At 41.2% G+C, this 14,616-nt stretch overlaps 1 protein-coding gene across 2 annotated transcripts in view; it reads left to right on the top strand.

Moving 5' to 3' along the window:
* MYO1E (myosin IE) overlaps window positions 1-14,616 on the top strand; it is a 233,041-nt gene that overhangs the window by 86,096 nt on the left and 132,329 nt on the right. For both annotated transcript variants that reach the window (XM_007458891.1, XM_007458892.1), the window contains exon 2: window positions 3,372-3,515. In XM_007458891.1, the coding sequence (XP_007458953.1) occupies window positions 3,372-3,515 (144 nt within the window). The remainder of the gene's footprint in view (window positions 1-3,371; window positions 3,516-14,616) is intronic.

A 14,616-nucleotide genomic window follows, 5' to 3' on the forward strand; every position in this document is an offset into this window, starting at 1 on the left:
TTTTTTTTTTTTTTTTTTATATCAGCAACATAGAGATAATACATAGTATATGAGATGATCGTGAAGATTGTATGAGTTCACATATATAACTATAATAGCCTGGGAGGAAGTGGGGGAGAGAGAGAGATTTGTGACCAAATTGGTTATAGGAAATATGTCAGGTGAAAAATAGCTCCTGTGTTTTAATCTTTGATGCTGAGAGAAGGTGGCCATTAACAAAGATTGTATAGTCTTCCCTTTGTATCCACAGGGGATTGGTTCCAGGACCGCTGTGAATACCAAAATCCCTGGATGCTCAAGTCCATTATATAAAATGGCATTGTACAGTCGGCCCTTATCTGCGATCTACGGTTGGGAATCCGTGGATGCAGAACCCGTGGATACGGAGGACCCTCCAACTGTTTATCTTTTTAGTGATGAATTCAGTTATGTCTTTTTAGTGATGAATTCAGTTAAATGGCATTCTGTTGCCATTTAAACATAGCATGTGGAAATATCCAGTAAGTCACTAGGGAGAAAGTGTGAAGAACCCGTGATGTTTGAATGAGTTCATAATCACAGAGACTTTGGTTCGCATCTTGCCTTTGCTACTTACTGCTTGGGGCATCTGTTTCCTCGCACGTAGCATGGGAATGTTAACCCCTCTCTCGTAGGGTTGTTTGGAAGAGCAAAAAAGCAATTGCCTCAAATCAAATGGCTCATTGCCTTGCTTATAGTAACTGTCAGGTATCCTATTGGTTCCTTACCCTCTTGTAGATAGAAGTCTGGAGACCCAGCCGGGGACTTTTTTGTGCAGAGGGATATTTGAGACGATGAGAATCAATGCACTCCACGAGGAGCCCTGTTGCACTGGGGAGTAACTGCTGTTAGGAAGAAGACACTACCTTTGAGGTGGGACAGGCAGTAATGTATCACACTGCAGTGAGACACAGAGAAAAGACAGTTGGATTGGGCACCAAGATGGACTTGGGTTACCTTGAGAAGGTATTTCTGTGGATCAGTACAAACGCATACACTATGACACAGAGCCCCTCCATTTCTTGTCCTTTGCACATATTAAATAACAGCTTATTAGTAACCCTTCTGTTTTGTTCAACTGCTTACATTTTTAAAGAGAAAATAATATTTTTGCCCTCTTTTAAGTAGGTAGATATTTATTGGGGTTAAAAAGAAACAAACGCACACACCTACTGGCTAGTTACTCCAGGACCCTTGTTTTCTATGCAGAGTAATTTTTGCAGGTGCCCAGAAAGAATATTCAAGCTGGGAAAGCAGGGAGGGTGGAGGAAGGGAGGAGTCTCCAGGAATCTTTATCTAGTTGGAAATAGATGGTGGACCTTCCATTGAGATCCAGTGAGTCATGCTGTGGCCAGTGCTTTCTGCTTTGCCGCAAGAATAAGGAGGAGTGGTGAGGTTTGAGGTAATTTGGGAACTGATTGAGGAACTGATGCTGCGTGTGGTTGAGAAAGTCCAATTTATCATATAAACAGTTTCCCTTTGTAAGGCAGTCTGGGTGGCAAGCTTTCCAGAAAGGGTGGCTCCTTTCTGGAGCTTGAACCCATTGCACTATGCTTTTCCTGTGGTGGCCCCTTCCTTGGCTGGTTTTTTAATAATTGCTTTCCCAGAGCTTCTTCGATTTTGCCATTTCAAAGGGCACGTGTTTCCTGCAGGGAAAGCATTAAACAGTTTTTTAAAGTGAAATTTAAAATGTTATTTATCTTGTTTCCTTCCACCTTCCCCTTCTCTCAAAGAGCCTATTGCCTTTTCTCATCCTAGTTTTGACGTTTGAGCAGGTGGCCTTTCTAGATACCCTAATTCAGAAATTTTTTCTCCTTTATACAAACTCCTCTCAAAAGTAAACTCCTGGGCTTCCCTGGTGGCACAGTGGTTGAGAGTCCGCCTGCCGATGCAGGGGACACGGGTTCGTGCCCCGGTCCGGGAAGATCCCACATGCCGCGGGGCCGCTGGGCCCGTGAGCCATGGCCGCTGAGCCTGAGCGTCCGGAGCCTGGGCTCCACAACGGGAGAGGCCACAACAGTGAGAGGCCCGAGTACCGCAAAAAAAAAAGTAAACTCCTGAGGAGGGACAGGAGCTAGTCTTGCTGGTTCAGTGCCCACCATGCTTGTCCGGTGTGTGACATGTCCAGTAGGATGCACGGAGAGCTTGAAGGGAAGGGAGAGTCTTCTAATATCTTGCCGTGTATTATTTGTCATTATTTCATATGTATTGGCTTTTTTTTTGCACCGTGAGTGTAAATTATAATGAATATCCTTCCTTGTGTAGTCTCGTCTGGCAAATTCAAAATATTTTAGGTCCACTTCACATGGCACCTTCTCCAGGAAATGATTTCTGTCTCTCCTGGGACAAAGGAGTCTCCACCCACTGCTGGAACACTCATTTTACATGCGTTTACATGTTGACTGTTGCTGACACACAAATTATGAATCATTTGGTGGTTATCTCTCATGTCCTTCAGGAGACCATGAACTCCCCAAATGCAGCCACAATGGGGCTCCCATCTGCCCTTAGCTCCAGGACTTGACACGTAGTCCAACACATGGGGGATCCCACTGCAGAAATGCCAAGTGATAGGAAGCCCTGGCGGGCCACAGGGTGCTCAGAGGCCACCCGTGGTGTTAAGTTGTAAATCCAGTAAGCAGACAAGGGCTCCACCTATCCAAGGAAGCTGTGAGATCAGACAAGGTTCTTCTGTGTGTAGCATGTTCTGTGATCGTGTTTAGGCCATCCTGTCCATTTCCTTGTTAATATAGCAGTGATCAGTCATCAAAATGTAGCTTATCTTTTGAATGTGGAAGGCCAGTATTACATCGACAGTGGTAAGTTCATGGATGGAAAGCAATTCAGATGGCTTGAGAAATTATGACAGTGTGACCACCTAGCCATTGTGGGATACATATTTTTTCCACTTCTGAGTTCTGTCATATAATTTGCAAGACAAGTCTAGAAAGTTTCTGTTTCATTGCTTATTTTACCAGTCAATTCTACAAAACAATAAGGTTGAAGGAATTATCCAAGCCCATTGATCATTGACTGTGCTGTACTCTGGATACCGCTTGGTGCTTTCCATGTTGTTTTATTTAATCCTTACAGCAACTCTATGAACTGGGTCTTATTTCTCCCATTTTTACACAGAGAGAAAAGCCCAAGTGACACAAAAGCTTAGATTACTTTTCCCCACTTCACTTAGGTGGCAAAGCGGAAATCTGAATCCAGATCTATTGATAGCAAGATCTTTGTTTGCTTTGCTCATTCTCATTTGATATAAGGAATATTTGGGAACTCAGTGACATTTTTTTTTTCCTCCAGGAGAAAATAAACCATCCTCATAATTGTGTGTTCTCTGTTTGCAGGGAAGCAAAGTTGCCTACCGGTACCACTGGCAGAGCCACAATGTCAAGCACAGTGGCGTGGATGACATGGTGTTGCTCTCCAAGATCACGGAGAATGCCATCGTGGAGAATCTAAAGAAGAGATACATGGACGACTACATTTTTGTATCCTTTATTGGTTTCTTTGGACATTTCTAAGTGAGATGACATGTCCATCCTAATGTAAGAGATCCATCTGAAATTCTGAACTGACACTATATGCTCAAGTCATTTTCACCATTGCAGAATGTGGTTTTGTGCTTTGTGTCTCTTGGTTCAGGCTGTAGGAAGGGCAGAGATGGTGCCAAAGTTTTCCCCTGGCATTTCACAAAAGCAAGATGGAGCCAGGGACTTCCCTGGTGGTTAAGACTCCGTGGTTCCACTGCAGGGGGGCACGGGTTCCATTCCCGGTCAGGGAACTAAGATCCCGCATGCCGCGCCATGTGGCCAGAAAAAAAAAAAAAGATGCAGCCAGTATTCCTCTATTTCAATCAATGGCACTTTACCTTTGACGTGCTCTAGCCACGCACGTGGCGTCTAAAACCTGTGTTCTTCCTAGAGAACATCCTGGTCTGCAGAATTCTGTCGATAGCGCTCCCTAATTGCAAAGCAGAGACAGTTAAGTCCAGACTTAAAAGGTTTAAAAAAGATTGCCTCATGCAAAAAAATATGCCGTTTTGCCAGTTTTTCTGCATTCTTATGTTCACGAAAAGAAACATGAGAGAGAAGTGAAGATCAACTGTTGAAAATGTCTGATATTCTTGAGTTATTTATGTTTCAATTTTAGCTTCCCAGATACCATTTTTTTTGGTAGGACTTTAAAAAATTCAGAATGGAAATTGGATTCAAATGTGTGTTGACTTCATTATAAACGGAGAACTGTGATAGTTGCTTAAGTTCCTACAGGATTCAGGAGTTCTGTTTGGTGTAACTATGTAAAGTTCTTTTAATAGAATTATTGTGGAGTTGGTTATAGATAAGCAAGGGTCTGTGAAAATCTATATGGTAGTACCAGAAAGTTTAACCGTGATGCTCTTTGGTGGCTTCCGAAGGTATGGTGTCCTGGATGATCATTAAAAGCGGAGTCTTTGCAACTATCATAACATACATTTTAGATTTTAACCCCCAAACCTTGGGAAGGTGAAGTTTTCACATTCGTAGCTTCTGTTTATTAATTACACCGCTCCTTTGACTCTTAGATAAAAGCACCCATAGCAATGCAGCAGTACTTTTGCAGGGACTGCCTCTTCTATCATTGGTGAGGAGGGAGTTCAACTCACCAGGGGTTAATACTAATAGACATTATTCCAAGGCACTTGGAGGGTTGTAACCAATACTGTGCTGTTTCTTGTTTACCACAGGAAGTTTTTCCAAATATCTGGATAGTTAAATCCCTAAACCTCTGCTTTTAAGCATTAATAGATATACTTGGATTCATTAGCCACATTATAATAGCATCTTGGTCAGGTGTGGAAGCCCACTGCCTAAACACAAAATCCTACCCACCACAGGATTTTATTGGAACGTAGCCATGCTTGTTGGTTTACTTATTGTCTGTGGCTGCTTTTATGCTACCATGGCAGAGTTGAGTATTTGCAACAGACCCTATGTTGTGCAAAGCCTAAACTATTCTCTGATCCTTTACAGAAAACGTTTGTTGACTCCTGGATACCTGCACAGAGCTTCCTTTAATTGTATGAAAGCAGTTTTATTCAGTTGAAAGTTCTCATTTTATTTGGTCAAAAAATTGAAATATGCTCACTTTATCTGGGCTTATCATCTATTAAAAGATTTTAATCAATTTTATGTGCAAGACCTATGGCACATGGAAACTGGCTGATGACGGATCAGAAAGAGTTGGGATGAATCTGGACAGACTGGCTTCAAGCTTTAATCTGCATGAGCTTGGTGACCTTACACAAGTTTTGTGATCTGTGTTCCTTGATTTCCTCACCTGTAAAATGGGAGTGATGATAAAACCTCCCACATGAGGCTGTTGTAGGGTAAAATGAAATAATGAATGCAGTGAGTACAAAGTAAGCATTAGTTATTATTATCGTACACTAAGGCAAGTGTATAAGTTCCTCCCATATTTCTTTTTTTTTTTTTTTTTTGCGGTACGCAGGCTTCTCACTGCTGTGGCCTCTCCCGTTGCAGACGGAGCACAGGCTCCGGACGCGCAGGCTCAGCGGCCATGGCTCACGGGCCTAGCCGCTCCACGGCATGTGGGATCTTCCCGGACCGGGGCACGAACCCATGTCCCCTGCATCGGCAGGCGGACTCTCAAACACTGCGCCACCAGGGAAACTGCCTCCCATATTTCTGAATTATGTTCCAAAACTTCAATGATAAAGTTGCTTATTGGACATTCAAATGCATTTTACCATAGAAGCTTTTATTTATTTTATTTTTCTTAATTTTTAATTAATTTTATTTTATTTATTTTATTTTTGGCTGCGTTGGGTCTTCGTTGCTGTGCGCGGGCTTTTCTCTAGTTGCCGCGAGCGGGGGCTACTCTTCGTTGTGGTGAGCAGGTTTCTCACTGCGGTGGCTTCTCTTGTTGTGGAACACGGGTTCTAGGCTCACGGGCTTCAGTAGTTGTGGCACTCAGGCTCAGTAGTTGTGGCTCGAGAGCTCTAGAGCATAGGCTCATTAGTTGTGGTGCACGGGCTTAGCTGCTCTGTGGCCTGTGGGAATTTCCTGGACCAGGGCTCAAACCCGTGTACCCTGCATTGGCAGGCGGATTCTTAGCCACTGCGCCACCAGGGAAGCCCCATAGAAGCTTTTCAATGGAGGACTGGTTTATTGACAAGCCCATAGAAGACTCATTTCCAGTGGATGTAGTTGAACTCATTATTCATTGGAATGTTCTTAGAACATGGACTCAGCTTATTACATTATTTACTTAGGCATGGTTTGTTTTTTAAAAAATTTTTATTTATTTTATTTAATTTTGGCTGCGTTGGATCTTCGTTGCTACACGCGGGCTTTCTCTGGTTGCAGCGAGCGGGAGCTACTCTTCGTTGCGGTGTACAGGCTTCTCATCGCGGTGGCTTCTCTTGTTGCGGAGCACGGGCTCTAGGTGCACGGGCTTCAGTAGTTGTGGCACACAGGCTCAGTAGTTGTGGCTCACGGGCTCTAGAGCGCAGTCTCAGTAGTTGTGGCACACGGGCTTAGTTGCTCCACAGCATGTGGGATCTTCCCATACCAGGGCTTGAACTCGTGTCCCCTGGGTTGGCAGGCAGATTCTTAACCACTGCGCCACTAGGGAAGTCCTACAGGCATGCTTTTTGATCAGCTGGGTAAGAAAAGAAAAAAATGTCAGTGGTTATCAGCAGCCAGTCCATCATCAACCTAGACAGACTCGCTTTTCCCTGTACAGATCATGTTTACCCCTAAAACACTAGAAACTCCTAAGAACAGGGACTATTTCTTCTATACCTTTTAAAAAGCAAAGTTTAAAAACCACTTTAAAGCAATATGTGTTCATTTAACACGATTTACAAAATGCAGTTAACTAGAAAGGAGAACATTAAAATCCCCTGCTATCCCACCATATAAGGTTTGTTCCTATTAACCTGTTGTATATTTTTCAATTTACTCACATATAAACGTATCTATACATACATGTGCTTTCTTGTTAATTTTAGCCAAAAAGTGGCATCATCCTGCATTGTTTATTTCTTAGTTTCCTGCATAATTCTTGGCATGGTGCATTATATTAGATGTTCATTGAAAATCTGTTGACTATGAAGACTCGCTTTTTATATTCAGACAGCAGAATTTTAAAGTGACTCACACAGAGGGGGCTGATTCCCAGCCTTTGAATTAATGTCTTTGAATCAATGACTGACTAATCATGTGTTCTTCCAACGAAGTGAGTTAGTTGACCACTAATAGACTTCGTGTTGTAGAAACCTCTGCCCACTCAGTATATGAGAAACTCGGCATCAGCGCGCTTTCCGGCAATAGCACACAGCAGCTTTCAGCTTTGAGGAAGCTTGATGGCTCTGTTGGATGTTTATGAAATAATACCAAGGGTCTAACTCTGAATCTTTTCCTCTGATAGGTGATAGAAGCCTCCTTTATAAGTTCAGTGCCAAGGGAATGTTATGATAGAGTAGCATTATTTTGAATGAGATTTTCCCCCTCTCTCTCCTAAGCTCAATAGTTAAGACAAGAAGAGATTCGCCTTTAGGTTAAGTTATAAAATTGCTCATTTTACCTATTCTACATCTAATAGCAGCACATTGTTTCGTACTGAAGGTCAGCATTTGGAACAATCAATTGTTAACGCATTCAGGCTGACTGAACATTTCTTTGTTCCACATTAGAAAAAAAATCTACTTGGAAAATGCGAACACTGTTAACCAACAAAAACCCTTTTTTTTCAGCTATTTATCCTAAGACCAGGAAGGTTTCATTTACTATCTATTTTTCCTGAGTGTTTCCACACTTCTTACAATTACATTCTAAAATATAGGAGGGAAACCTTGCAGTATTTTCTCTCTGCTTGGTGAGATATCATTTATAGCCACTTGGCTGACAAAAATAGTTCCTGTACAAAGCACTCCATGCTCATTTGGTCCAACTTTCTCCAAACTTGTTTTTCCTCAAAGACCACATGCTCAAGTGTGCTTGGCATTTTCAGCCCTTGAATCAGGAGTTGAGACACTTGTGCCAGACCAACCGGAGCTCAGGGCAGCGCCATTGATTTGAATGAGGTTTGACCCTTGGCCGTCAGTTCATGTTGTGGGGCAGCCACTGCAGTGAGATGAACGTGAGTCTGGTGTCTGGAGCCAGCGCTCAAGTTCCAGCTCTGTCGTCTCCACATATGTGACTTCACGCAAATCACCTCACCTCCCTGCCCCACCTCAGTGATGAGTCCAGGCAGGTCGACTAGATCAGTGTGGGCAGTTTGGGGGAATTCACTGGCTATTTAAATGGTTTTTTTAAAAAAAGGAAACATTAAACTCTTAACCTTGCCTTATAAGACCATTAAAAACAAATTTACAGAAGCTGCACTACCATCACATTTCATAAAAGAAAGAATATTTTAACACCCAAAAAGTAGAAAGGAAATAGTGTAAGAATAAAGGATGGTCCTTTATACTGAATACATTGGGCTTTATAAAAAATTCAGGGCACTGTTTCTCTTTTTGTCATTCTTGCTGCAGATTGGTGAAAGTACAAGGATCCACAGAGTAGTAATTGGGAAACAATTAAAGTTCTATTAGCTGCCTTCTGTCTTGCATATGCTGTTAAATAAGATGGCATTTATCTTATTTCCGGTTGTTGTTGTTTTTTTTATCATAACCTTGTGTATCTCCATACAATTTGAAAATTAACCTTGGGCCACACCTTTCCAGCTAAAGGTTGTGTGGGTAGAGACAATGGTGGAATGGCTTTTTCCAAAGGCACACCTGAATTATGCAGCAGGGAGTGGGAGTGAGTATTGGAATTACCTGGAGAAGTGGCCCAACCCAGTAGATGACCTGTGCTGTCAGGGAGGTAGCTGAGGTCTTTGAAGACCCAAGGAGGTGGGAAAAACATATTTGTTTCCTTTAAATTCCAAATCAAATTCTCTTGTCTCCATTCTGATTTAAGTAAATTTGTAGCTAGATAGGAGCAACATTTTTCATTTCAAACCAAACTTTATTTTTCAGGAATCCTCCCAAATAATACTGCCCATGAGAGCCCTACTGGGATCCCTCTTCCAATCTGAGTCATGGATTCAGGATTGGCCTAGAATATTCCAAAAGAGGTTTTTTTCTTTGAATGTCTTCTTGCCAGAGTTTTTGTAGACTACTTAGTGAAAATCAAGACTTTACAAGATGTCTTTTCACATAGCAGACTATTAACAGTAAAAAAATGTTGGTTCCTGACCGTCCCAGGTGGCAGAGTGGTTAAGAATCACCTGCCATTGCAGGGTACGTGGGTTCGAGCCCTGGTCCAGGAAGATCCCACATGCCGCCAAACAACTAAGCCCGTGTGCCACAACTACTGAGCCTGTGCTGTAGGGTCCGTGAGCCACAACTACTGAAGCCTGTGCACCTAGAGCCCATGCTCTGCAACAAGAGAAGCCCCTGCTCACTGCAACTAGAGAAAACCCACGTGCAGCAACGAACACCCAACACAGCCAAAGATAAAGAAATATCTTTAAATGTTGGTTCCTATAGGTGCTCTTATGCAACCCAATCTAGATTTATTTATTGGGGAACAAAGTTGGGTTGGTGATTCCTTTGGCTTGGGTCCTCTGGCAGCTCTTTATTCTCTGAGTGCAGGGATTGGTTTATCTAGGACAGGTGACATTCACAGCAGTCCCTTTACAACTAAGGAAGGAGCACCATCCTCCATGGAAAGATCCTGTTTGGGGATGGATGTAGGCATAGACATCTACTTCTGAAATGAATATGGTCGTAGCAGGGCTGTACTTCTTGAATGTTGAAGATTTCTCTATGCCTCAGTTTCCTCCTAGTAAAATAGGATTAAAATAGTAACAGGGGGCTTCCCTGGTGGCGCAGTGGTTGAGAGTCCGCCTGCCGATGCAGGGGACACGGGTTCGTGCCCCGGTCTGGGAAGATCCCACGTGCCGCGGAGCGGCTGGGCCGGTGAGCCATGGCCGCTGAGCCTGCGCGTCCGGAGCCTGTGCTCCGCAACGGGAGAGGCCACAGCAGTGAGAGGCCCGCGTACTGCAAGACTCTAGATCTATCCACCTCATTACAAATAGCTCAATTTCGTTTCTTTTTATGGCTGAGTAATATTCCATTGTATATATGTGCCACATCTTCTTTATCCATTCATCCGACGACGGGCACTTAGGTTGTTTCCATCTCCGGGCTATTGTAAATAGAGCTGCAATGAACATTTTGGTACATGACTCTTTCTGAATTCTGGTTTCCTCAGGGTATATACCTAGTAGTGGGATTGCTGGGTCATATGGTAGTTCTATTTGTAGTTTTTTAAGGAACCTCCATACTGTTCTCCATAGTGGCTGAACCAATTCACATTCCCACCAGCAGTGCAAGAGTGTTCCCTTTTCTCCACACCCTCTCCAGCATTTATTGTTTCTAGATTTTTTGATGATGGCCATTCTGACTGGTGTGAGATGATATCTCATTGTAGTTTTGATTTGCATTTCTCTAATGATTAATGATGTTGAGCATTCTTTCATGTGTTTGTTGGCAGTCTGTATATCTTCTTTGGAGAAATGTCTATTTAGGTCTTCTGCCCATTTTTGGATTGGGTTGTTTATTTTTTTGTTATTGAGCTGCATGAGCTGCCTGTAAATTTTAGAGATTAATCCTTTGTCAGTTGATTCATTTGCAAATATTTTCTCCCATTCTGAGGGCTGTCTTTTGGTCTTGTTTATGGTTTCCTTTGCTGTGCAAAAGCTTTGAAGTTTCATTAGGTCCCATTTGTTTATTTTTGTTTTTATCTCCATTACTCTAGGAGATGGGTCAAGAAGGATCTTGCTGTGATTTATGTCATAGAGTGTTCTGCCTATGTTTTCCTCTAAGAGTTTGATAGTTTCTGGCCTTACATTTAGGTCTTTAATCCATTTTGAGCTTATTTTTGTGTATGGTGTTAGGGAGTGATCTAATCTCATACTTTTACATGTACCTGTCCAGTTTTCCCAGCACCACTTATTGAAGGGGCTGTCCTTTCTCCACTGTATATTCCTGCCACCTTTATCAAAGATAAGGTGACCATATGTGCATGGGTTTATCTCTGGGCTTTCTATCCTATTCCATTGATCTATCTTTCTGTTTTTGTGCCAGTACCATACTGTCTTGATTACTGTAGCTTTGTAGTATAGTCTGAAGTCAGGCAGCCTGATTCCTCCAGCTCCATTTTTTGTTCTCAAGATTGCTTTGGCTATTCGGGGTCTTTTGTGTTTCCATACAAATTGTGAAATTTTTTGTTCTAGTTCTGTGAAAAATGCCAGTGGTAGTTTGATAGGGATTGCATTGAATCTATAGATTGCTTTGGGGAGTAGAGTCATTTTCACAATGTTGATTCTTCCAATCCAAGAACATGGTATATCTCTCCATCTGTTTGTATCATCTTTAATTTCTTTCATCAGTGTCTTATAATTTTCTGCATACAGGTCTTTTGTCTCCTTAGGTAGGTTTATTCCTAGATATTTTATTCTTTTTGTTGCAATGGTAAATGGGAGTGTTTTCTTGATTTCACTTTCAGATTTTTCATCGTTAGTATATAGGAATGCCAGAGATTTCTGTGCATTAATTTTGTATCCTGCTACTTTACCAAATTCATTGATTAGCTCTAGTAGTTTTCTGGTAGCATCTTTAGGATTCTCTATGTATAGTATCATGTCATCTGCAAACAGTGACAGCTTTACTTCTTCTTTTCCGATTTGGATTCCTTTTATTTCCTTTTCTTCTCTGATTGCTGTGGCTAAAACTTCCAAAACTATGTTGAATAAGAGTGGTGAGAGTGGGCAACCTTGTCTTGTTCCTGACCTTAGTGGAAATGCTTTCAGTTTTTCGCCATTGAGGATGATGTTGGCTGTGGGCTTGTCATATACGGCCTTTATTATATTGAGGAAAGTTCCCTCTACACCTACTTTCTGCAGGGTTTTTATCATAAATGGGTGTTGAATTTTGTCAAAAGCTTTCTCTGCATCTATTGAGATGATCATATGGTTTTTCTCCTTCAATTTGTTAATATGGTTAATCACATTGATAGATTTGCGTATATTGAAGAATCCTTGCATTCCTGGAATAAACCCCACTTGATCATGGTGTATGATCCTTTTAATGTGCTGTTGGATTCTGTTTGCTAGTATTTTGTTGAGGATTTTTGCATCTATGTTCATCAGTGATATTGGCCTGTAGTTTTCTTTCTTTGTGACATCCTTGTCTGGTTTTGGTATCAAGGTGATGGTGGCCTCGTAGAATGAGTTTGGGAGTGTTCCTCCCTCTGCTATATTTTGGAAGAGTTTGAGAAGAATAGGTGTTAGCTCTTCTCTAAATGTTTGATAGAATTCGCCTGTGAAGCCATCTGGTCCTGGGCTTTTGTTTGTTGGAAGATTTTTAATCACAGTTTCAATTTCAGTGTTTGTGATTGGTCTGTTCATATTTTCTATTTCTTCCTGATTCAGTCTTGGCAGTTTGTGCATTTCTAAGAATTTGTCCATTTCTTCCAGATTGTCCATTTTATTGGCATAGAGTTGCTTGTAGTAATCCCTCATGATTTTTTGTATTTCTGCAGTGTCAGTTGTTACTTCTCCTTTTTCATTTCTGATTCTATTGATTTGAGTCTTCTCCCTTATTTTCTTGATGAGTCTGGCTAATGGTTTATCAATTTTGTTAATCTTCTCAAAGAACCAGCTTTTAGTTTTATTGATCTTTGCTATTGTTTCCTTCATTTCTTTTTCATTTATTTCTGATCTGATTTTTATGATTTCTTTCCTTCTGCTAACTCTGGGGTTTTTTTGTTCTTCTTTCTCTAATTGCTTGAGGTGCAAGGTTAGGTTGTTTATTCGAGATGTTTCCTGCTTCTTAAGGTGGGCTTGTATTGCTATAAACTTCCCTCTTAGAACTGCTTTTGCTGCATCCCATAGGTTTTGGGTCGTTGTATCTCCATTGTCATTTGTTTCTAGGTATTTTTTAATTTCCTCTTTGATTTCTTCAGTGATCACTTCGTTACTAAGTAGTGTATTGTTTAGCCTCCATGTGTTTGTATTTTTTACTGCTCTTTTCCTATAATTGATATCTAATCTCATGGCGTTGTGGTCGGAAAAGATACTTGATATAATTTCAATTTTCTTAAATTTACCAAGGCTTGATTTGTGACCCAAGATATGATCTATCCTGGAGAATGTTCCATGAGCACTTGAGAAAAATGTGTATTCTGTTGTTTTTGGATGGAGTGTCCTATAAATATCAATTAAGTCCATCCTGTTTAATGTATCATTTAAAGCTTGTGTTTCCTTATTTATTTTCATTTTGGATGATCTGTCCATTGGTGAAAGTGGGGTGTTGAAGTCCCCTACTATGAATGTGTTACTGTCGATTTCCCCTTTTATGGCTGTTAGTTTTTGCCTTATGTATTGAGGTGCTCCTATGTTGGGTGCATAAATATTTACAATTGTTATATCTTCTTCTTGGATCGATCCCTTAATCATTATGTAGTGTCCTTCTTTGTCTCTTCTGATAGTCCTTATTTTAAAGTCTATTTTGTCTGATATGAGAATTGCTACTCCAGCTTTCTTTTGGTTTCCATTTGCATGGAATATCTTTTTCCATCCCCTTACTTTCAGTCTGTATGTGTCTCTAGGTCTGAAGTGGGTCTCTTGTAGACAGCATATATATGGGTCTTGTTTTTGTATCCATTCAGCCAATCTGTGTCTTTTGGTGGGAGCATTTAGTCCATTTACATTTAAGGTAATTATCGATATGTATGTTCCTATTCCCATTTTCTAAATTGTTTTGGGTTCGTTATTATAGGACTTTTCCTTCTCTTGTGTTTTTGTCTAGAGCAGTTCCTTTAGCATTTGTTGTAAAGCTGGTTTGGTGGTGCTGAACTCTCTCAGCTTTTGCTTGTCTGTAAAGGTTTTAATTTCTCCATCAAATCTGAATGAGATCCTTGCTGGGTAGAGTAATCTTGGTTGCAGGTTTTTCTCCTTCATCACTTTCAGTATGTCCTGCCACTCCCTTCTGGCTTGTAGAGTTTCTGCTGAGAGATCAGCTGTTAACCTTATGGGGATTCCCTTGTGTGTTATTTGTTGTTTTTCCCTTGCTGCTTTTAATATGCTTTTTTTGTATTTAGTTTTCGATCAGTGTTTTTATCATCAACACTTAGTCTTGGCTGTAACACTATGGACACTTCTGACCTGCTTTATAATTCTAACAATAAATTTATCTGTTCTAAATTTTACCTCAAAAAAAATAGGCCACTAACATGTGGTTGCCCTCCTCTGACTTTGGCACTTGGAACTACGTTTGCACTTGGCCCGTCTTCTGTGACTCTGTAGTGATTTTCAGTTATGATTCACTGTCTCATCTGCATCTTCTCTTAGTGCCATGGCCTGACCCCAGAGCAGTGCTGGGTGTATCTGGATGTGCAGTGAAAATGGACCCCATCTTGTCTACTACTGTTTCACGTTCAGCCCTTTCAATTCTGAAGATCTTTCTGTTCAGTGAAAAAGCAAGCAAAATTGCAACCCAGTCATACCCTATTCTCACTTTCATGTATAAGT

This window comes from Lipotes vexillifer, unplaced genomic scaffold, assembly GCF_000442215.2.
Source record: "Lipotes vexillifer unplaced genomic scaffold, Lipotes_vexillifer_v1.1 scaffold102, whole genome shotgun sequence".
Classification (NCBI taxonomy): domain Eukaryota; kingdom Metazoa; phylum Chordata; class Mammalia; order Artiodactyla; family Lipotidae; genus Lipotes; species Lipotes vexillifer.